General features: G+C 34.5%; 1 protein-coding gene across 15 annotated transcripts in view; it reads right to left on the bottom strand.

Moving 5' to 3' along the window:
* dmd (dystrophin) overlaps positions 1–22,500 on the bottom strand; it is a 2,654,580-nt gene that overhangs the window by 3,467 nt on the left and 2,628,613 nt on the right. For 10 of the 15 annotated variants that reach the window (XM_039745194.1, XM_039745193.1, XM_039745197.1 and 7 more), the window contains 2 exons: positions 20,640–20,763; positions 16,445–16,537 (listed from right to left, as the gene is read on the bottom strand). In XM_039745194.1, the coding sequence (XP_039601128.1) occupies positions 16,445–16,537; positions 20,640–20,763 (217 nt within the window). Of the gene's footprint in view, positions 1–9,048; positions 9,081–16,444; positions 16,538–20,639; positions 20,764–22,500 lie in introns of all 15 variants that reach the window. The other 5 variants (XM_039745199.1, XM_039745195.1, XM_039745203.1 and 2 more) reach the window with 1 other exon arrangement.

The following is a 22,500-nucleotide window of genomic DNA, read 5'->3' as shown; positions in this document are numbered from 1 at the left end:
AATGCAAGCCCCGCAATCGAGGAGGGATTACTGTACTGGACATGAAGATTTTGCTTCCTGACCTCTTTTGGTTGTATCTTATAGAGTTTGGCATGATGATCACAAAACTCGCTTTTAAATTTGCAGTCACCTGTTTTTGCGATTTCCTTTTATTATATAATAAGTACTTATATACAGTACAATAACTACAACTAAGCCATCTGTGTTGATTTACACATAGTGGCACTGATGCTAGTGACGTAGCATCTACAAATGGAACAGCCATACTAAAGAAACTCATTACATTAAAAACAATTGGTGTGGCACATAAACCACTTGTCGACCCAACAAAGAGTTTTTGTTTTGCTCATTCTTCATATAAAACTTGGACTAAAGAAAAATGTCATGAAAGCAATGAAGGAGGAGAGTGAAGACAGATGTTTCCACGAATAACTGATGCCAAGGTTAAGGAAGGTATTTCGGTTGGTCGGCAAATAAGACAGATCATCGATGACAAAGATCTGCCGGGGTGTTGGAGGAAATCGAATGGAAGATATTCAAGGATATTGGTGAAAATTTTGTGATCAGCTACAGAGCACCAAACTCTGTCCAGTAGGCTGACAACATGCTTCAAGCATACAAAACCATGAAGTGCAACATGTTGCGAAAAATTCATTTTTTGCATTTACACTTGGACTTATTCCCTGCAAATCTTGGTGTAGTTAGTAACAAACGGGATGAAAGGTTTTACCAAGACATTACAAACAATGGAAAAGCGCAATCAGAGCAAGTGGACCAATTCTGGTTAACTATTGTTGGACACTGAAATAAGAAGCACCACACGTTGACTACAAAACTAAAACATTTTAGGCTCAATGTAAATAATGCAATGTGTCAGCATCATTAAGAGATGAAAACATGCCAAGTTAAAAAAAATAAAATAAAAAATAATAATTTCAAGTTTCTCCAAACTCCTATGTGATTTGGTCCATGTGAAACATTTGTGTTGAGCCTGAAGCTATCATAATCACCATAATTTTTTTTCAGAAAGCAAAACCTTTGTTGTTCCATGTTATTATTAACACAAAGCTGAGGTGATAAGAGCCGTGACCACTCTTTGAAAACATTTCAGATTACACCTGAACTATTTTCCTACATTCAGCTCAGAGCGGTGCATAGCCTTGTAAGAAATACAGGGCACCAAATGAAAAGTCAATTCCATACTCAAAGACTAAAACACCTCTGGTAATTGACATTAACTATCAGTTAAGGACTCGAGTAATGATTATTACCTGTTTGTGTTAACTTTTAAAATGGCTTTGAAATACAACCATCTTGGAAAATGACTATGTGCAGTGCTCCTTTAGCACCCTGTAGTATGAAGCTATTCTGATCACCATTGTGTATGCATGTATTTTAATTAAAAAGTAAAAATTTATTTAATACAAGGAACCTTTCTTCAGGGCTGACGTAAAATTAATTCTTGCCCTGCTGCCCTTTTAAAACAGCACAGGCTCATTCAGCACTCAAGACCAGTAGTTCAGTCTACCATTTCACACTGTAACTCCTACACCTTCTCAATGCATACTGCTGAGAGGCTTTTGTCACAATTTATTACAGGATGCTGATGAAATTAAAAATTCAGTATTACATTAAACCATGCATGTAATTGCTGGTTTATAGCAGTTTGTCTTGGGGGCTAAACATTTATATTATCCCCTTTATTTGATTTTTTTTAATGGAAAAATCATTAATGTATTAAAAAAGTTTTGTTAATCTTGGAAAAAAGAAAAACTCAGGAGTTCAGATTCATCCTCACGTCTCTCAGCTCCACCACAACACTTATGTGTTAGCTTCCACACAAGAAAATAATCGCTTAACCCGCCACTTCTCCGTTGTAAAATTTGGGGGATTAGTAGTAACTGAAGAAAATGTTACTAGTATTGGCTAATTCACACAATACAGGGTGACTGAAAACGAAGTAACACTTTCAAAATGTATTGCTCAGTAAGTAAGAGTCATTACCAAACTCTAGATACACATTCCATCTTTTGGCACTGGAAAGCAAACTGTGTCAACCATCAATAGTGACACGGTATGGGACAAAGGGTAATTGTTTTATTTTTCAAAAAAAAAAAAAAAGACAGTTTTAATTTGTTGGAATGTTAAAAATGACATTTAACAGATGACAGCAGTGATGCTCAAACTAGTGTGACCCCATGCGGTTACAGGTTGTTGTTCCAGCCATCTTCTGTTTTTAAATGGACTCTTAGCCTAATTAAGCAACTTGTTATTTCCCAGTGTGTCTATGTTTTGGGGTCAATGAAGAAAAGACAAAACTAAGTTTGATACATTTTTATTAGGATGTATCAAGCATTTATATATGTTACATGTGTATAATTTAGTGCTTTTTAACATTTTTAATCATCATTATGCTTTTCAATCAGATTTTCAAAGTGTTCTGATACTTTAATCCATTATTTACTAAGAAGTGTAGTAAATATGACACTGAAGTAGTTGTAGCTTTTCAGCACTTAGTGTTGTGTACCCGGGTATCTGCTCTGCTCATTGCTATTTGTCAGTTTTAGAATATAATTATGGAAACAAACAAAAGCTAAAATAATACAAAAATAACAAGGGGGTTAAGCACTTAAAGCTAATGTATAGCAAAAATATGAATAGTTCTATACGTTGAAAAAAATGCAAAAATCACACTGCTGTGTTTTTCTAAGTGTGGAATAAAAGGAGAAATAAAATTTGATTTAATCAGATCAGTCCTGCAGCAACACAGAGTCCTCAGGACTGAGTTTGAGCGCCAGGATTGACATTTGACATAAGGGGTTCATATTGAGCATTTTCAAGATTAAAGATTAAGATTAAATAGGTTAAGATTACAAATTCATATGACAGTCAATGTATTAAATCAAAAAATAAAGGCAATTTGAAAATTACACAGTAACTGCAAAGAGTAGAAGCTGACACAATACAACACATTTGTAATAGCTTATGGATAATTTGAAAACACAGAGTGCAGCGCTCTGTTGTTAGTCTAGTTGAAGTCAAATGAACATGGATGCTCTGTTGTGGGATTGCACACTTTTAAAAAGATTTTGCTGGGCAGAGGGAGTGAAACCTGCTGAAATTCACTAAAGGATATTGGCTTGTGCAGATCAGTAAGCTGTTTGAGTACCCAAACTTTATGGTAACCCGTCATTATACACCATTCCATGTGCAGATGAATAGCTAATATCCAAAGGTGCAGCAACTGCAGATAACACAATCTGTCAGTCTTCTCTGATTAAGACATTCGTCAAGCTGATGTGGGCTTGTATGTATGATGTTGATTGTCCATGAGATCAAGCTTCATCGGTTACACTTGTTCTTCCTGCTTTAAACCTTTCAGTCAATTCATAAACTGTTCATTGAGTCATGCAAGTTCTCACTTCCATACTGAGTCAACATCCTTCAGTGAATTTTAGCAGGTTTCACTCCTTCTGCCCAAAGAACACTCACTACGTATGGCACATTGTTCCAACAATGCTGCAATCCCACAGCAGAGTGTCCATGTCAATTTGACCTTGGCTTCAGCTAGACTAAGCGCTATAATCTGTGCATGAATGAACTACTGTACCTGCAAGCCATTGTGAATGTGTAGTATCGTGTTAGCTCCTATCTGGAACAATTACTGCAGAATTTTAAAACTGCTTTTACTTTTGGATTTACCCCATACATTTTCGAAAGTGTTCTCTTGTTTTACAATCACGCTGTATAAGTACATACACTTTTAGCTAATAGGAGGCAAAAGATTTTGTGTATTTAGCACATTATTAGAAAGAAGTATAAAGAGTTGCAGTCAATCCATTTGTGAGTTTAACTTTTGCATCTTCAAATATTCACACAATTATTTTAGTAATCTCTTTTTTACTTGTGTGCTAGCAACCTCACACATTTGCAGGGTCATGGCTATGCGCAGAAGAGAAAAAAAATGACAGTCGCGATGTGCCCAAGTTTAAGGAGGGGCAAGTATCCTAGTAGATGCTTCACCACTCTTGTTCACCCTATAGTTGTAGAGTAAATAGCTCCCCGTGCATTCATCGCATATTTTCATTGTTTTGCTTAAAATATTGCAACGATGCCCCAAAACAGTAATGCAAGTCATTTGGGTGCTAAGTCCAAGCGTGGAAAGTCAGTGATATGACTTTAGAAGAAAATAAAGGTGTTGGATAAACTTCATGCAGGAATGTCGACTGCCACTATTGGCTACAAGTTTGATGTTCATGAATAAACCAGCTAGCAAGAGACTTTGAGGCCGTCTGCCCTGTTACTGATCAGACCATCAAGACTTAACATAAACTCGCCTCTGCTATGCTCACATACATTGAGATCTTTAAGAATCTCAAGAGGTGCATCAAGCAGATGGCGCAGATGGATTATTTCAAGCCTGTGCGTCCTTCATAATCTCCAGCGTCAGCCATTAAGGACAGGGTGCTAGAGTCTTCTGACAGTAGTAACTAAGGGTTTTTTTTTTTTTAATTGAGGTGTTAGCATGAAAAGTCACAGAATTCTAGTGAATGACATGTTTTTTGCATGTTGTATTTTGTGTACTGCATTTTATGGGTTATTTCATGGTTACTGCATTACTAAAAATGCATATTATGAAAAATAGTGTTTTGTTATAAAAAATCATATGTACAAAAGTTTCTCTTTCTCTAGTGAAAGACTACAGTTTTTGATGGTCATGACAGCCTACCCTCCTATTTCCCATTGTTTCCATGTATTAACATTCTCATTTTTGACTTTCGCATCATTTCCTAGGAACGTAACCCCAGTGATAGTTGAGGATTGACTGTGTATAAAAGTAATCAGTTTTCAGGTCAGCCAACCTTACCATTAGCAATACACAGGGTGGATTTTGGATGGCTGATCCCTTTTGCTTGGTTTATCATCTGAATATATCTGCCATTTCTGGACATTTCTCATATATAACTGCATATTCATTGTCAAAGCGGGTCTTTTACGTATTTCAAAATATTTTGGAGGGTAAAAATACAATGTTTTAAGCAAATAACATAGCACTGTATATTTTGGATAGTGCCATTTTTAAAATTAAAGTTTTCTTATCTCACATATTTCTGTACTGGGTGGTCCAGATCTAATTATGAAGATCCAGATTGTCTGGATGACTTTGATTTATACGGGGACGATTCCAGTTCGGCATGAAGACGATTCTTCATGTCGTCAGTTCGCACACTTCTTGATGGTCCTGGATTTTTCAGGTGATTTTCTATGTAATAAACTTAATAAGTTATAGCGTAATGAAAATTGCATAATTAGATCTAGACCACCTTATATTTAACTTAACTGGGAAACCAAGAATTTTGTACCACTTGTTTCAGTTACATGACACAGTGAATTCCACTACAGACTACAGCCATTAAGATGGGTGGAGTAGGGTACAAAACATTATGTGCAACTGGAACTGTGTTTTAAGAAGCACCTTGAAGAATACACATATTTACTTAGAGCTGTGTGATAACAATGAATGAACTCTGCTGCTGCCTGACAACTCCAGAGTTGTAAGTTTGAATGCTGGAATCTCTGTGTATTTCTCTGTTGTAGTGCATTTTTTTGGGTGCATCAGTGTTTGTCGCGTAACTCAAGGTTAATTGGTGACTCTAAATTTTTTAGCATCTTTATTGAAAAAGAAGTAGGGTTACCAAATGCTATTAAATATTTAGTACTTATTCATTTATAAAGCAGTTGCATATGCACTTTTTTTAAAATCTAAATTATTTCAAAATCTAGACTTCTTCCATGATAAAACGAAGTATGTTGTTATATTGGTTAATCTAAATCTAGACCAGTTTCCAGAGGAACGAAGATCTTTGTTTATTTTCAACCACAAGGTGTACGAATGGCTGAGAGAGTTGTAATGGTGTTGAGTTTTTGCAGTAATAGACTTACATATTTTGTACGAGGTGTTGTATGGAGCGAGTACAGCTCAAGTTAAAGAGCTATGCTTCTTCCAAAACAGCACCCTCAGGCAACAGACTTTTTTGTCTTGTTTTCACTTTGACAGATGATATGATTCTGCTGCAGTAAAGCATAATTGGTTCACTTTAAAAAAAAAAAAGACAGTTTTAATTTGATGGAATGTTAAATATATCATTTAAAAGATGACAGCTACTGGCCGATTAAAGGCTCATCTTTATCAAGTACCAAATGTTACCTTGGCACCATTTAAAAGCTACCAAAAGGTGTAGATAAATAGTATATACCCAAAAATTTCCACTTAACATTTACTAGGCAGTAAAAACTAAAAAAAGTGAATAGTTGTGTTCTAGTGTATTCCACAGGTACTGAGAAAGGAACATTAACTGATTTTTGTTGAGTATTCAAGTACAGTATCTACTTTTACATGCATGTGTTTGCATTTTTGTTCAACACAGCATGCAGTTAACCAGCTTTACAGAATAGGGAGTTAAGTCAAACAGTATATAAAATTTAAAACTAAATATTTCTAGCAGAATGGTGAGTAAAAGCATCAACAGAAGACAGGAGAACACTAATCATTTTCATATGATAAGAAAAATATTCAAATCTGAATATTGCTTATTTTTACATTGAGGTTGGTATAATGCCAGCATAAATATTGTGTTTTGCCATTTAAAGTTAAAACATTATTTTATTTTGTGTTTAGAAGTTTAACCTATCTTATGAAAACATTTGAAGTTTATTTCTCAAGTTTTCAATAATGCTAAATGTACAACATTTATTGTCTTCTAGTTTCTTCTACAGCAGTGCATCAACTATGGGAATGCAAAAAAAAGTACAGAATGCAGAAAACAAGCCTCAGGTTGACAAACGAGATCCAATTCTGCAGACAATTTTGTATTAAAGTCATATTTGACATTTATTGTCAATAAATGGACAAAATAGCAAAAAAAAGCATAACGCCTTTTTCCTTATTTTGCAGAAAAGCAATTAAAAAGTATTAATAAAATTATTGTGAAGCATTATTTCTGTACTTTAATGCATACAAATAAGGCATGGACAGTATGATGTCTTTATGCTTAAACACCCTGCAGTTGTACTTAAACATTGTACACATTTTGATAACGACACAGTACCTCATAGTGTAGGTGCAGACATGAAAGCCACCACATATGACTGACCTACAGCAGGGATGTGCTGCTTTGCTGAGGGATCACACTTTAAACTCTGAAATATGTTGTTCTTCCTGACAGATCACTGAATGTCACCTCCTCCTCTTCCCAACAGCTACACTCCCTGAGATGTCATGTCTAGGATGCATACTTAAGATGCTGGGAATTCCAAGCAGTCATTTCTACTGCTTAGTTAAACGGCCAGCTATTGCTCTGGCTGCTTACCTATTGTAAAATCTTATTCTGTGGCTGTGCATGCTTCTAGTTACTTTTGGTGATGCTTCACAAAAGCACCAAAAGACTGTAAATTGTGACAAAGTCCATACTGTTAACTAATATCCTTCACCATTACTGATGGCTGTTATCTACTCATTTACCACTAGTTTGCCCTTCATAAAAAATGGAAGCTGATAGATGAAAATGAATTGAAATTAAGTTGAAAAGAAAAAATTGGTGGTTTTATGTATTCACTGATATCTGTGGAACTGCTGTAAGTTGAGACTTGTCTAGATTTTACACTCCAATAGATATTAAAAAAAGGTGCATAGTTGATATAAATAGATGAAAAAATGTTATTACAGTGTATCGACTCCATCCTCATAAATTATTTCTCTCTATTATACTAAAAAAATCCTGGGACGAGACGAGACTTTTTTAGAGAGATACTTTCATGTCCCGCAAGACAAGACGTTGTGCCAAGAGATTTAACCACGCCAGGGGCCGGAAATCAAAGACAAAGAGTAGATGACAAAGTAGAATGTTGCAAAGAGGTTCAAAAACATTGGAGCGATACACATGCAGAGCACGTTATAAATAATGAAAGTACTAAAATTTGAAAGTCTCAAAAAATGATAGTAAAGATTGCATTAGCGCGAACAAAGGGAAATTTTTACTTGGTGAAATAACGGAACTGCGAAAAGAGATTGAATATATTGTTCGGCTTTAAACTTTAAGTCGGAGACTTGTAGATCATCTAATTCATGTTGCCATCAAGGAAAAGTAGTGCTTCTTACCAATGAAGAGGTGTATCTGCGAGAATTAAAAGATTTGTTGTATGGTGAAAGTGAAATCCACATACGCGAGCGGCAGAGACGTGATGTGAGTGGTGCGTAGCGCAGGCCGGTTTGGGTTGTCCAATGCCCCCTAGTGTTCACTACAAAACCTATATTGAATTTAGTTCAATAAACTGCACATTCCATCAACATATACAGAACTGTCATGAGGCAGATGAACCAATTGGATGGGATTCAGAATACTTAATTCTGTAAGGCAACAACAAATTAACTTTTTATTAATATCTTTCATTTAGTCTGTGTGTGTGTTTATTTATTTTTTTGTTAACTTCAGTAAGTTCCTCACAACAAAACTGATCTCACCAAAGCACAGATGCCTTTATGAGCCATTTTAAGGGACATCATATATTCATATATTTCATAATGAAATGAAATGTAGGAGTCAGCTATAATTTAGTCTTCTGTATTTACTGTGTTTGATATTAAGTTCAAATGGTGGGGAAAAAATTATAATGTGAATGAGAAAAAAAAATTTGCATTTAGCAAGAGGTTGCCTTATGACACTAATTACATTGGATATGCGACTGAACTGACTGTGTATTTGACAACATTCCAACAACAGCCTGGGCATTTACACTTTTTTTTATTAAAAACCATGCAGGCGTTTAAAATGCATACACATGTGTTAATTTAATGTTAAATTGCACTGTCACACAGTCTTTTTTTATACTAGCAACATATATTTTTTCTTTAAGCAGGACTGTGATAGAAGGAAGCCAACAGAGATGATAGCCAGCACATACAATACACACAAAGATGTCAGCAAGACAAAACAATGGACAGCGTGGACCAAAGCAAATGCTATACTTTTTATGCCTGGTCTCACTAACCTCTCTCATTGGTTTTCCAGGAACACTCCTTCCTTAAAGAGACAGAATAGAAAATGACAGGGAGGAAAAGAAGGAAAAGATATTAAAAATCAAAGCAAATAATACTTTCACAAATAGTGAACACAAGTCACAATCGCTCAAAATTAAACTAAATTGTAAAAGTTACAAATGCAGTAGAAGAGGTGACATTGGTGCTTGTGTGTGAACAGCAAATTACCAGAAATCAAAAGAAAAGAAGATTTGTGATCAAAGCAGTAAAGTTGACAGGAAAAAGTGCAATTGCAATCCTTCCCATCTAGTAAAATAAGGAAAGGTTTTGGGTGAAGAAAACAACATCAGATAGCACTCTATAAACATTCATTCTGTTGAAATAAAAAAAAAAGAAAAAGCACCTTATATTTTTAAGTTATGCTTGTAAAAATACTACAGATACTGCTGCATGGCCTAGTATGTTGAAAATACTCTACATAGGTAATTATTTCATTTGTGGGTCATTATTGTTCTGTACAGGTACAGTATATTCAAAAATAAACGAAGTCCATTTTACCAAAAATTAATCTACTGGGGAGCAATACTGATTTTTAAAATGAAAGCAAGAAAACAACCAGCTCTCAGATTTCAAGAAAATATTCTGAACAGTGATAAGATATGAAAAATAGACTTTTAAACGATATTTTATTGATTTGTAGCAATCGATACACTGTGAAGCCAAACTGTGCATAATGTAAAAAAATACTAATATACCTGACATAATGGGTAAATTTACTACTCTGTAGAGAGTCGTTTTTTCACAAATGGTTATACAACATAATATAAACGGGAAAAATGTTAGAATGACACAACAACTGATCTTAGTAATATGCATTCCAAAGCAAGCCCTTTATCAGAAATTTAATAAAGTCTTGTTATCTGAAGAGAATGTAATCTGGAGCTTGAAACGCATGTCAGCTGCTCTGTACTGCATGTAATGTTATGCAATGGTTCTTGATTAGAATCTGTTATAAGGCTATGCTATCACTATCCCTCTTTACACTGCTTGCAGAAACTTTAAAGGATGCAAAACACTACACATACTGTATGAACCTTTCTTATAAGCAGTCACTCACTGCTTAAGAAGCTTTATTTCATTGTGTCATAAGATCAAAGTCAGACATCTGAGCTAAAACAGAAAGACTATTGGCTAAGACCTTTTGAAACCATTAAAACGGCAGCCTCCTGGCACTTCTTGTAAACTGTACCTCTCTATTTCTGAACAACTTGGTGGAGATAATTACAAAATCTCGTGCAAAACCAATTCCTAAATATTGATTTGACACATCTACACTGTGTTTCTCTGTTATTGTGAAATACTTTAAGATCAGGCATAAGCAGGTGACAGATCTATTGAGTGAAAACCCAAATCAACAAAATTATAAATTAAACATATATATTACACCATATAAATTTCTCCTACATCCTCTTGGATTAAACAAATAATTTACTGTTCTTGATTTCACCATATGGGAATAAAAATGAACTAACACATTTGCATTTTATTGGTCTAACTCTAACTAGGTTGTCATATTTCAAAAGTAACAGCATTTTTACTGACAGGCTATTTTCATTTGCCATTAAATACTTTTGTCATCAGTTGTACTCTTGCAAATAATTCAAATCACACTGAACTAGTGTTCCTTGTTTTTTCTCCATTATAATAGCCTGGATTAAGAATGGGCTGAGTAGGATATGCTTAGTTCTTTAACTGGGCTGTGAATGCTACACTTGTATTATTTCTTGAGTGTCCTTTTCACAATTAATTGGAAGTAGATTAACTCTTATCTTCAAAGTTCAAAGTCTGTATTAGGTTTTTTTTTCTATAATTTCTTAAGTTTAAGACCTTAAGTTTTTATATTGTGTATTGTTACAAAACTGGGGTTCTTTAACTACAAAGAACACAAAAGTTAATCAAACAAAGAAAAATATGAAAAAAAAAACACTTTTTAAAATTTCTCCTCCTCTTCAGCTCTTGTTGGGGCTGAGCCGACTCTCTCGATTCACTAACACAATGTCTTACTGGTATTTCTGAATGGATGAATAGTAATTTTCTCAAACTAAATAAAGAGAAAACTTAAATTTTAGTAATTGGCAATAATGAATACAATGAGGTTATCAGAAATAAACTTAAAAATAAGCATTAGGATTAAAAGTTAAGACGGAAGTAAAAAACTTAGGGGTAACTGTTGACTGTAATCTGAATTTTAAATCGTATATTCATCAGACCACTAGGACAGCATTTTTTCACTTAAGAAACATAGCAAAAGTTAGACCTCTTATATCATTGAAAGATGCTGAGAAATTAAATCACGCTTTTGTTTACAGTAGACTAGATTACTGTAATGCACCCCTCTCAGGACTACCCAAAAAAAGACATAAATCACTTGCAACGAGTGCAGAATGCAGCTGCTAGAATCCTAACTAGGAAAAGAAAATCCAAGCACATCCCTCCAGTTCTGATGTCACTCAGGATTGACTTTAAAATTCTGCTTATGGTCTATAAAGCCTTAAATAATCTCACTCCATCTTATATATTGGAATGTCTGACACCCTATATTCCAAATCGTAACCTTAGATCCTCAAATGAGTGTCTCCTTAGAATTCCAAAAGCTAAACTTAAAAGAAGTGGTGAGGCGGCATTCTGTTGTTATGATGCCTACTCAAAGCAACATGATGCTCCAATATTGATGGACTGAAAGCCAGAAGTCTACGTGACCATCATCATCAAGTCCTTCCGTGAGAACCCTAAATACAAAGAGGACTGTTTCATTTATGTTAGGTAGATTGCCCAGAGGGGACTGGGCGGTCTCTTGGTCTGGAATCCCTGCAGATTTTATTTTTTTTCTCTAGCCTTCTGGAGTTTTTTTTTTTTGTTTTTTCTGTCCACCCTGGCCAATGGACCTTACTTCTTAATTCTATGCTAATTAATGTTGACTTTGAGCTACATTTTTTGTATGAAAATGTGCTATATAAATAAATGTTGTTGTTGTTGTTGAGCCCCTTGCGCCACTTTGGATTGTTCCACCCTGTCTGTAGTCAGTCTCCTCCCATCTTCCCCAAATCATCCTGCACATCATCCAACCATCATTTCCTTGGGTGTCTCTTTTATTTCCTTACACTAGGCAACCCCTGATACATCTTTTTCACTGCCATTTGCTCCTTCTCTATTCATTCTACATGTCCAAACCATCTGATCCTTCATGTTCTTACATCTTTCACAATATCCATTATTTTGAATAGCTCAGTATATCTTGGTCTCTCTTTCACTCCTTAGCTATAAACAAATGTTTATAACAGCCTGAGTAAAAAGTTACTGATGAATACATTACCACTGGCTTAATGACGTTTTATAAATTTTAAAGTTTCAAGAAAGTTGGTTTGAATGGATGAGACTGTGGGAAAGAAGAATCAGTTGCCCACAGTGATTATAGCTTTCACCTCTTCTTTTATTACATTATTATGAGTTGTTATGATTCCAAAGTATTTTAACCTACTCATAAAAGTATACTGTCTAAGCTGTAAGTCCCTACCTTGTTCTCATCATGCACCACTTCTTGATGGAAAACTTCTAAAATGTTTTACAGGTGAAAAATATACTGGATTTACTGTACTAATAGTCAGTTAAATTCTCTACGTTATTTTCTCAATATTGTTCATTTGCAGCGAATCAGAAATTGTTCTTTGTAAGATGGCAAATTGCATATTTGTAGCAAGTATTCTTTTTTTAGACACTGTCTGTTTTGCCGACAAATGGACTTTTATTCTTTAGAGACAATCAGTGCATAAGAACATTTTGTGAGACTGCTGATCACAGGAGCAAGGCATAACGTTTCCACTTGATAGCAATATTCTAAGAGAAGAAATGCATTAGGTAAGGTGGCCCTTTTCAAGACAAGGTCTATACAGTAAATGTGCAGCCAATGAGAATACAGACAAATAGAAAGGAAGAAAAAAATCAATAAAGTGAAAAACACTGGAGAAAAAAGTTCTGAATACCTGTATTTTTTTAATAGAAAATAAATCCTGGTACTTCACAATGTCATTTCAAAGCTGTCATTGAATGTTGACAGCTAACAGCTGTGAATTATTTATATCTTTCTTGCAGTCATTACTTGAGGAAATGATTTGCCTGCAACTTTCATTCAAGTGCCAGATGCCTACTGTTACCGGTAGTCATCCTGAAAAAAACAATCTTGGCTACTGAATGGCTAAAAAAAAATCCCCTGCAAATATCACCCAATAATCTCTGTTATGATTCTCCTATATTAAAAGAAAAAAAAAATGAGCAACACATACTATCTAAAAGAACAACAGTCACAGGATCATTGTAAATTCACTCTTTCCATAGAATTTCTGCCTTTATCAATTTCTAAAAGTCTTCATTAAAAGAAAATCCATTAAAAAAAATCTGATTTGGGAGAACAATGCTAAACTCTACTAGCTATGCTCAGGAGTTGATGAGTCATTCAGACACACAGCTACTTTATAAGAATATTTCTCCTGTGATATCCCAGTGAGACAGGGCCACAATTCCCAGTTTACATCAACACCCAACACCACCATCAAGAACACATCAGCTTTAGCAAATAACTTGGTCACCAATATACCTATTGTGTAGAGTGTGCACATTCTTCCCTTGTTTAGAGCAGTCTCTGTGTACTCTTGATTTTTCTCTCAAATCACAAAAGACATGTGGCTTAGGTTAACTGATAATCAACTACCGGTAATTAATTTTTTGAATGAGTATAAGTAACATGTTACGCTAATGTACAATAACTATCTATCTATTGCGATTACATTATAAGGTGATAAATGTCTTGGCCATAACTTAGTAGAGGGTGTGTGAGGCAAATTTAAGAAGCAGAAAATAATAAAATTACTTACTATGGAAATCAGAACTCTTTAACAAATTGATGATAAATCAATCAATACAAAAAACAAACAGAACACAATGATACTAATCAATATAAATTAGGGAGCAGAGCGTCCTGTCATATATGTTTTAATCCCTATTTTTTCCTATAGTAACATCCAGCCACTGCGGTGGGCTGGAGCCCTGCCCGGGGTTTGTTTCCTGTCTTGCGCTCTGTGTTGGCTGGAATTGGCTCCAGCAGACCCCCGTGACCCTGTAGTTAGGATGTAGCGGGTTGGATAATGGATGGATGGAAAATGCAGCCATTACGTATTCTTTTTTTTCATTTAATCTGAGGCAGTCTGGTAAAAAATTTAATATGTATTCACACAAAATAATATTCAACCCAAGCATCCATTCATTATCTCAACCATTATCTATAACAGGGTTGCAGAGAGTGTTTTTTGGCAGCAATGGTCTCAAGGTAGGAACTAACTTGGGCAGGATACTAGGCCATTACTGTATATGGCACTGTCAGGCATGTCTTTGGAGTTGGAAATTCTCTATGCTAATGCAGGGAATGGAAAGACTCGAAAGAGAAAGTAACCCAGTTGGGGATTTAGCCCACATTCATAGGACTGTGAAGTGGTCTGGATAACCACTCTGGCACCATGTTATCAAAAAGAAGAAAGAAAAATTGAAAATAACCGCATATATGTCAGCTTGAACTATAGTGTATATGTTTTATTTTAACTTACAGTAAGTAATGTAATGTTGTAACCAACAATCCACAACTCACTCCACTTTTTAGATTTAGGATTTTTTTAGATCTGATCCTAGTGTTCAATTCAAGATTATGTTGTATATTATTGACAGTAAGACTGCTCTGAAAGAATTAACAAACAACAAAAAAGAAATGGTTACAGTTTTAAAAGAATTCAATTCACCATCAACTTATTTTAAAATGTTTATGTCTGTTTTGATTTTCAATTTAAAAATACATTTAAAATAGTTATATTGTACCAGTAAAATAAAACACATTTCTAATAAGGATCCATCCATCCATCATCCAACCCGCTATATCCTAACACAGGGTCACGGGGGCCTGCTGGAGCCAACACAGGGCGCAAGGCAGGAACAAATCCCTGGGCAGGGCACCAGCCCAACGCAGTCTAATAAGGATAAAGTTAGAAATTGATTTGTAAGTTTTAGTTTGATATCAAATTCTAACTTAAATTTTACTTGTCACATACGGTACAACGTACAGTAAAATGCTTAAACACATATACCCCCATTTTAGTTTTACTAAAGACTATTCAGGGGTAGTGTGGTAGTGCAGTGATCAGCTTTGTGTGTTCTGGGTGGTTGGAATCCCATACCCACTCATTGTCTGCGTGGAGTCTGCACATTCTCCCAGTATCAGCATTGGCTTTCTTCTGGGTATTGTGCATCTCTTTCCATATCCCCAGTGATGTGCTGGTTAGGTTAACTGGCAACTCTAAATTGGCCCCCAGTTTCAGTGTGAGTGTGAATGTCACTGTAAGTGGGAAATGCGATTTATGGACTAGCACCCTGTCCAGAGTTGTTTCCTGCTGAGTGTCCAGTGCTTCCAGGACAGGCTGTGACCCCTTCCCTGAATTGGATTAAACAGGTTTAAGAAAAAACAGAATAAAAAAACGCTGTTAATGAGGGTGTACCATGCTATCTTGCTAAATTTCAAACAACTCTTCACTCTCTTAAAAGAAATCCTTATCTGCATTGATCTGTAATCATCACCTGCTGAGCAGCTTTACATTCAAGATACTCTTTGCTCCTCAGTACAAGTATGACTCTTTGCTTATTGAATGATGTGCAGCATTTTGCAAACAACTCATTATTTCTTGGAAACAAAACTGTCCTTACAAATTGATTCAAGCCTGGTAAAATCCAGAAACCCTGGAGCCACCTGTGAGGGCCCTTGAGAAATGCAGACAAGGACTCACACAAAATGTAACAATCTATTTTTGTTTACTCTGGGGTCTTATGACTTGCACATCTGGTTGACATTACACATTGTGACGTTACTCAATGTAGTTCTGACAGAATATGAATTTAAACAAAAGAGTGGGTATGCTTATAGATATATGTGAATGAGCAGATTAACTCTTATCAATGCAATGTTTATGTGACATGTTAGAAAAATTACATGACATTAATTCCATTTAACAAATCAATGAAACAGATACTTAAAATGGAACCACAATCATGTTTTTCAGCAAACATTGTAACAAAAAAAAATGTCAGCTAAACATCCTACTTGTACAATGTGCAGGCAACATATTATTACTACTTCTGTTTTATTAAACAATACAATCATAGAAACAATAAAGTTTACATTTTGCTAACTAATAATATTACTGTATGTTGCATCATTTAAAAAGCAGTGGGAGGCAGTGTAATTAGACTGCACAAAAAAATAACTTCATAATGTATTTTATGTGTCCTGCAGATGCCAGGATGGTAGATTCTCACCTCTTGTGGTTGGAAATGAGTTGTTGAGCTGTTCCATTACTTCCTCCAAGCCTGTGCTAGCTCCTTGGGGTGGGCTTAAAAGATCGTCCTCACCTAGAAAGGATAAAAGTGGGAGCTCTTAGGAACTGAAGCAATGCAAATATATACATAGAAAAGTAAAGATACACTAACTTTAGAGAGAATATGCCACAACTTAACATCAACAATTTACATTTTTAATATTATCCCCCAACTGTGAAAACATACTGCAATATTTTGTTAAATGTTACTGTGAAAAACAGAAATTGTAACTATGTATCCTGGAATTTACAGCAGGTACGTTCATAATTATTCATAAATATTCATTTGCACCTGTTACCATGATTAGTTTAGTTGTTTTACTCACCTGTCTTCATGCCAATTTCTCATTAAGTATCTTGTAAAAGATATCTATCCTGTTTGACATTTTCACATTTTATTGTGTTAAATGCAATCTTACATGTAATGAACTATGAGATTTAGCAATGATTAATCAAACAACAATACCTGGATAAAAGTTGAAATAAACATAAATTTCAAGCATTTAAAAAAATGCGAGATATCTCTGTTGACTACATTTTCATAAATCATCTTTGATAGAAATAACGAGACATCAGTTGCTTCAAGTCTCTTTGTGACCGGCATGACTAGTGTCTTTCTTGCCAAGACACTCAGTTTTTGGAGGATGCCTTGTTCTGCAGAGATTTATTGTTACATTGTATGTTTCTTTTTAATTACATTCTTCTAATACCCTTCCCATGACTGGTGATTTTCAATAATGTTATCTTCCGATAGGATTTGAGAACTCCAGTGTCTTCAAAGTGGAGCTTTTATTAGAGCTATATTAACCAAATACGTGGATTCCTAATATTTTACTGATTTATTTTTAAATATGTCATTAACTAGTAAGGGTCGGTGTACAATTACTGTCAAAGAAAATTACAAATACAATAAAATGTTAAGATGACTTTTATTTTCATCATACCGTATTCCTTTTCACATAAACTGCAGCTGACCTTTTCAAATCTGTCTGATAAGAATGCACTATTGTTTATTTCCACATGCATATCTAACTGTATTCTGCAGTTTTTGCTAATGCAATGTATTATTTGATGACTTTTGAAAACTCTCTGCTAATGTAGTAACTTTGACACAACATAACTGATAGAGATGCAATTTAGGAATAATACCAACAATACCATAATGAATCAACATAACTTTCTTTTTTTCCCTAAATTGAAGGTACTGGGTGAAACATGAATGCCATAGAATGATAACTAGTACGTTCAGATGAGATAAGTTGACTAACTGATTTAATTTATTTAGTTCACTGAACCAAAGAAAATGAATTACAATTTTTGCTCGCTCTTAATTTTCTTTACAGCATACGTGAAATGATTCAGTTACCTTAATTAAGACTAACTGAACATATCAACATGTAACATATCAAGTTTACTGACTTCTGCTTAAAATTATTATTATTAAAGGATATTTTCTAATATTGGTAATTGTGAAGCCATACAATACACAACACATTTTCAAAAAAAAATAAAAAAAGTGTGTAAGTAGCATTTAGCGTAACATTTACCATACATAGCAAATATACAGGAGATAAGAACCTGGACACAAATAGAAGAACATACACAGGCTTGGACCGCAATAGAAATAAAATCCTGCAGTACTTCTTTGTATTCCTTGCTCTCTGCTCCAATAAACACACGTTATCGGCAATATACTAATAACCCAATTGTGCTCCACTCACTTAAAATGCTTTCTACATTGGTTCCAGATTCTAAGACGGAGAAGCTTCCATCTGTGGCACCTCTACAAGAGAACCACCTCTTTCAACCTTAACAAACATTTGCAGTTTTTAATATCTGGAAAAAATTTGGAATTAATTTGCTTAGAGATCTTTATATAGACAACGTCTTTGCATCCTATGAACAATTACATTCCAAATTTAACATTCCAGCTACACATTTCTTTCACTATCTTCAAATCAGAAACTTTGTTAAAGAAAACCTTCCATATTTTCCTCATCTTGCACCCTCATCCATGCTGGAAAAAATATTGCTCAATCTCAAAGACTTAGACTCCATCTCTACAATATATAAAATCATTTTACAATTCCTCCCTTTCAAAGATCCAAGAGGACACTGGGAAAAAGATCTTTCAATTAATATATCAGAAAAGGGGTGGAAAGTAGCAATGCAGAGAATTCACTCGAGCTCCATATGCGCAAAGCATACAATTATACAACTCAAAATTATATATCGAGCACATCTGTCTCGACTAAAACTCTCCAAAATGTTTCCAGGGCATGATCCAACCTGCGAACGTTGCAACCAAGTCCCAGCCTCACTAGGTCACATGTTCTGGTCCTGCACCAAATTAACATCATTCTGGACAAACATTTTTAATTACCTTTCAGACAGCCTTGGACTCACAATCCCTCCTAACCCATTAACAGCTGTGTTTGGTGTTCTTCCAGATGGGTTTAAAGCGGAGAAAAACAAACAAATTGTGATTGAATTCACTACACTTTTGGCACACAGACTTATTCTCATAAACTAGAAGAACCCAAACTCTCCTCTTTTAAGTCAGTGGGAAACCGATGTGTTATATTATTTGAAGTTGTAAAAAATCAAATACTCAGTTACAGGATCCGTACAGACTTTTTCAAAACATGGCAGGATCTAATCAGTAATATTTTAAAATAAGTTCATAAAGCACAGAGAATTTATTAATTTAGGTATGTTTACAAGCCTTAAATTGAACGCAGTTTGGCTTGCTCTCTCTCTCAGGGGCGGGGATCGATCTGTTCCTAACTTAATTTTTCTCTTTGTAAAAACTTGATTGCTTTGTATGGATTGTAATAAAATTAATAAAAAATAAATAAAACATTTACCATACAATTCAAAAGGCACAACAACAAAACATAATATCATTTCAATTATAATTTAAAGATTTAAATTAATATTTTAGAAATGTACTGCTAATACACTACAAGTAAGGAAATCAATCCCTTTTTTAAACCTACTACTACTAGTATGCAATGCACTGCTTTGACTTACTTACTGTGCACGTAAGTAAGCATTTAAATATATTTTTGGTTGAGAAACTCAAAACAAACAGGTTACCGGAGACAATTACACCATTAGAACAGTGATGTATATAAATTTAAATAAAAGTAATCTTTACAAAAAGCAATTGTTGCTGAGTCTAAAATATAAAAGAACTATACAGTTTCATCATTCAGATCTTATTAGTTCTGAAACCCTAACAAGCCAAATTTCTGCCATGGCAAAAAAGTAGCAGATTAGTAGCTTGTGCTGCAGATATCAGACTTAACTAGGTCTCATCCGAGAGTACATGAATAGGCATTTTGATATAAGTGCACCCTTGACGTGCCTCCACTGGACAAGATGATGTCTTCTCCAGAGTTACTAAAGAAATTTGCTTTTCCTCTGGGGATCCCCTTCTCATAATCAATGCAAGCATGACTAGACTAAACTAAACTAAACCAAGTGCTCCACACTTCTTACTGTTCTAGCAGAAGGTGGCTATGGAGATGCCTGACTTTTTGAATGGACACACATAATGTCAAGTGGGCCCAACCCTGCCAGTGACATCACACAGTACAGTCCTCCTGAAGCCAAAGTTATGAAAGCACACACCTGCACCTTTTCTATTTCAAAATTTTAGTGCATTTTTTGAAAACTATGTGAAAGTTGTTTATACACTTTTCTTAATGACATTTTCCTTTACATTAATGACTAACAGGTGATTTGTCACAACACCTCATAACCAGGGCTGCTGCCATCAGCTTACAGGCAGCTTATAGATACTCCTCAAAATGCTTACTTTTAGAAAACATCTTCAGACTAACAGAATTTATTACCAAACTCCTTATGCAGCAGTGCCTTTAGATTAAGACTGTCACTAAAGCAGAACTCTACAAAGTGGCACATAAGATTAACACTACTGTCCCACAGTTGTCAAGAGCAGACTTCATCTATAGCGGAATATTTAGAAATAAAACAGAACTGTGCATTTTAATATGTTTTTGTTAACTTACTTAAGTAAGCAACCATGTTTGTTTCAGCAACACAGTTAAGGATTATTGAATAATGGAAATAGATTAATTCTGAAAGTAATATAAAAGTTCAATTCTTACCCATAGTTTCTGTAGTCTGGCTGCCAACCACACGGAGGAGCATTGGTTGACTGGTGTCTGATCGCTGGGAGGAGGTAGAAGGAGAAGAGACGGTAGTGCCATTGACCTTTGCTTCTGCCTGGGGCTGAAAAATAATCAGGCAAATGAGATTATAACCAAATGAGATTGCCCTACAGAAATTGACAACTTTCAACAAACTCAAGCTAATTAAACAGCAACATGAACAAAACTCTAAAATTTACAAAAATGTCAAAATAAAAGGTAATTCAATGATGGGAAATCCATTTCTAAGGTGATGCTAGATACCTCTTCTTAGAATATGTTTATATAGTACTAGCCGTCCTCCACTTAGTAGTGAAACAGGACAAACTTTAAAAATCAATAAACAAACTGGTACTGCTAGGCAAAAGGAGGCAAGGTCCGCTCCAAAACCTGGCCAGAGGTAGGCGATTTGAATGGAGGCTGGCATGGTTCCCCACTCCTGACATCACGCTTCCCCCTCTTCTCGGACCATATTATTTATTATATATATATATATATACACATACATATATATATACACATATATACATACATACATACATATATATATATACATATATATATATACATATATATATATACATATATATATATATATATATATATATATATATATATATATATATATATATATATATATATATATATATATATATATATATATATATATATATATATATATATATACATATATATATATATATATACATATATATATACATATATATATATATATATATATATATATACACACATACATACATATATATATATATATATATATATATATATATACACACATATATATATATATATATATATATATATATATATATATATATATATATATATATATATATATATATATATGAGAGAGAGAGAGAGAGAGAGAGAGAGAGAGAGAGAGAGAGAGAGAGAGAGAGAGAGATATAAAGCAGAACCACAAATGACTGTCAATGTTTTAAGCGTTCTTATGTGGGTTGCAATGATAAATGTATGCAAAATTGATTCACAGTTCAAAAACATTTTCTGACAAAATAACCAATTAAAATTTTTCCTTAATTTACATTGCTATGCAAAAACTTAATATAAAATTACAACAGATTGAAATTTGTTGTTGTAAATAAATAAATAAATAAGTTCAGGCAGATATCCAAATGTTTTGGGAATCATCACTAGAATTATAGGAGCTTACGAAAAAGCCTACGTAGATCCGTCCCACCTTAAATTGCTTCTCACCTCTCCATCAGTGTCTTTTGCCCCTTAAATGTGTCGATAATCAGCAAGCAGTCTGCTATCACATCCCCCACCAGCACACAGTTTTCACAGCTCAAGTCTGTTTACCTGCATGTCAGTTGCTTGGAGTTGTATAGAGTGAGAAGTCAAGCAAAATCACACCTTTTATAAATACTATATCGTTATTTGGAACACATGCATTTCATGTGTGTTCTGTGTCTACAACGATCTATGTAAACACATCGTTAAAAAAGAAATGTTTTTCATGTTTTAGTAATAATTGACAAAATGTAGACATGAAGTTCATAATGTGTGAAGCCTGAAGTCGAAAGATCAAAGAAACACTTTCACAAAAGGTACAAATATAACAGAACAAGTGCGCGTTTATTCAAAAATATAACTGCAGAAAAAGAACATGTGTTAGGGTGCGACACGCATTAACTACGACTGCTTTGGTGGCGCAACTGTATCATCTGTTGACTGGTAATTGAAACTTCACAGGTTCAATCCCCGATGAGTCCGTTTTGAGAAGTGAGCTGCTTTTATTCTTACTATTTTAGAATAAAAACATACATTTGATTTC

This window comes from Polypterus senegalus, chromosome 2 (assembly GCF_016835505.1).
Source record: "Polypterus senegalus isolate Bchr_013 chromosome 2, ASM1683550v1, whole genome shotgun sequence".
In the NCBI taxonomy this organism is placed as follows: domain Eukaryota; kingdom Metazoa; phylum Chordata; class Cladistia; order Polypteriformes; family Polypteridae; genus Polypterus; species Polypterus senegalus.
This window is presented reverse-complemented; position numbering and strand designations above follow the sequence as displayed.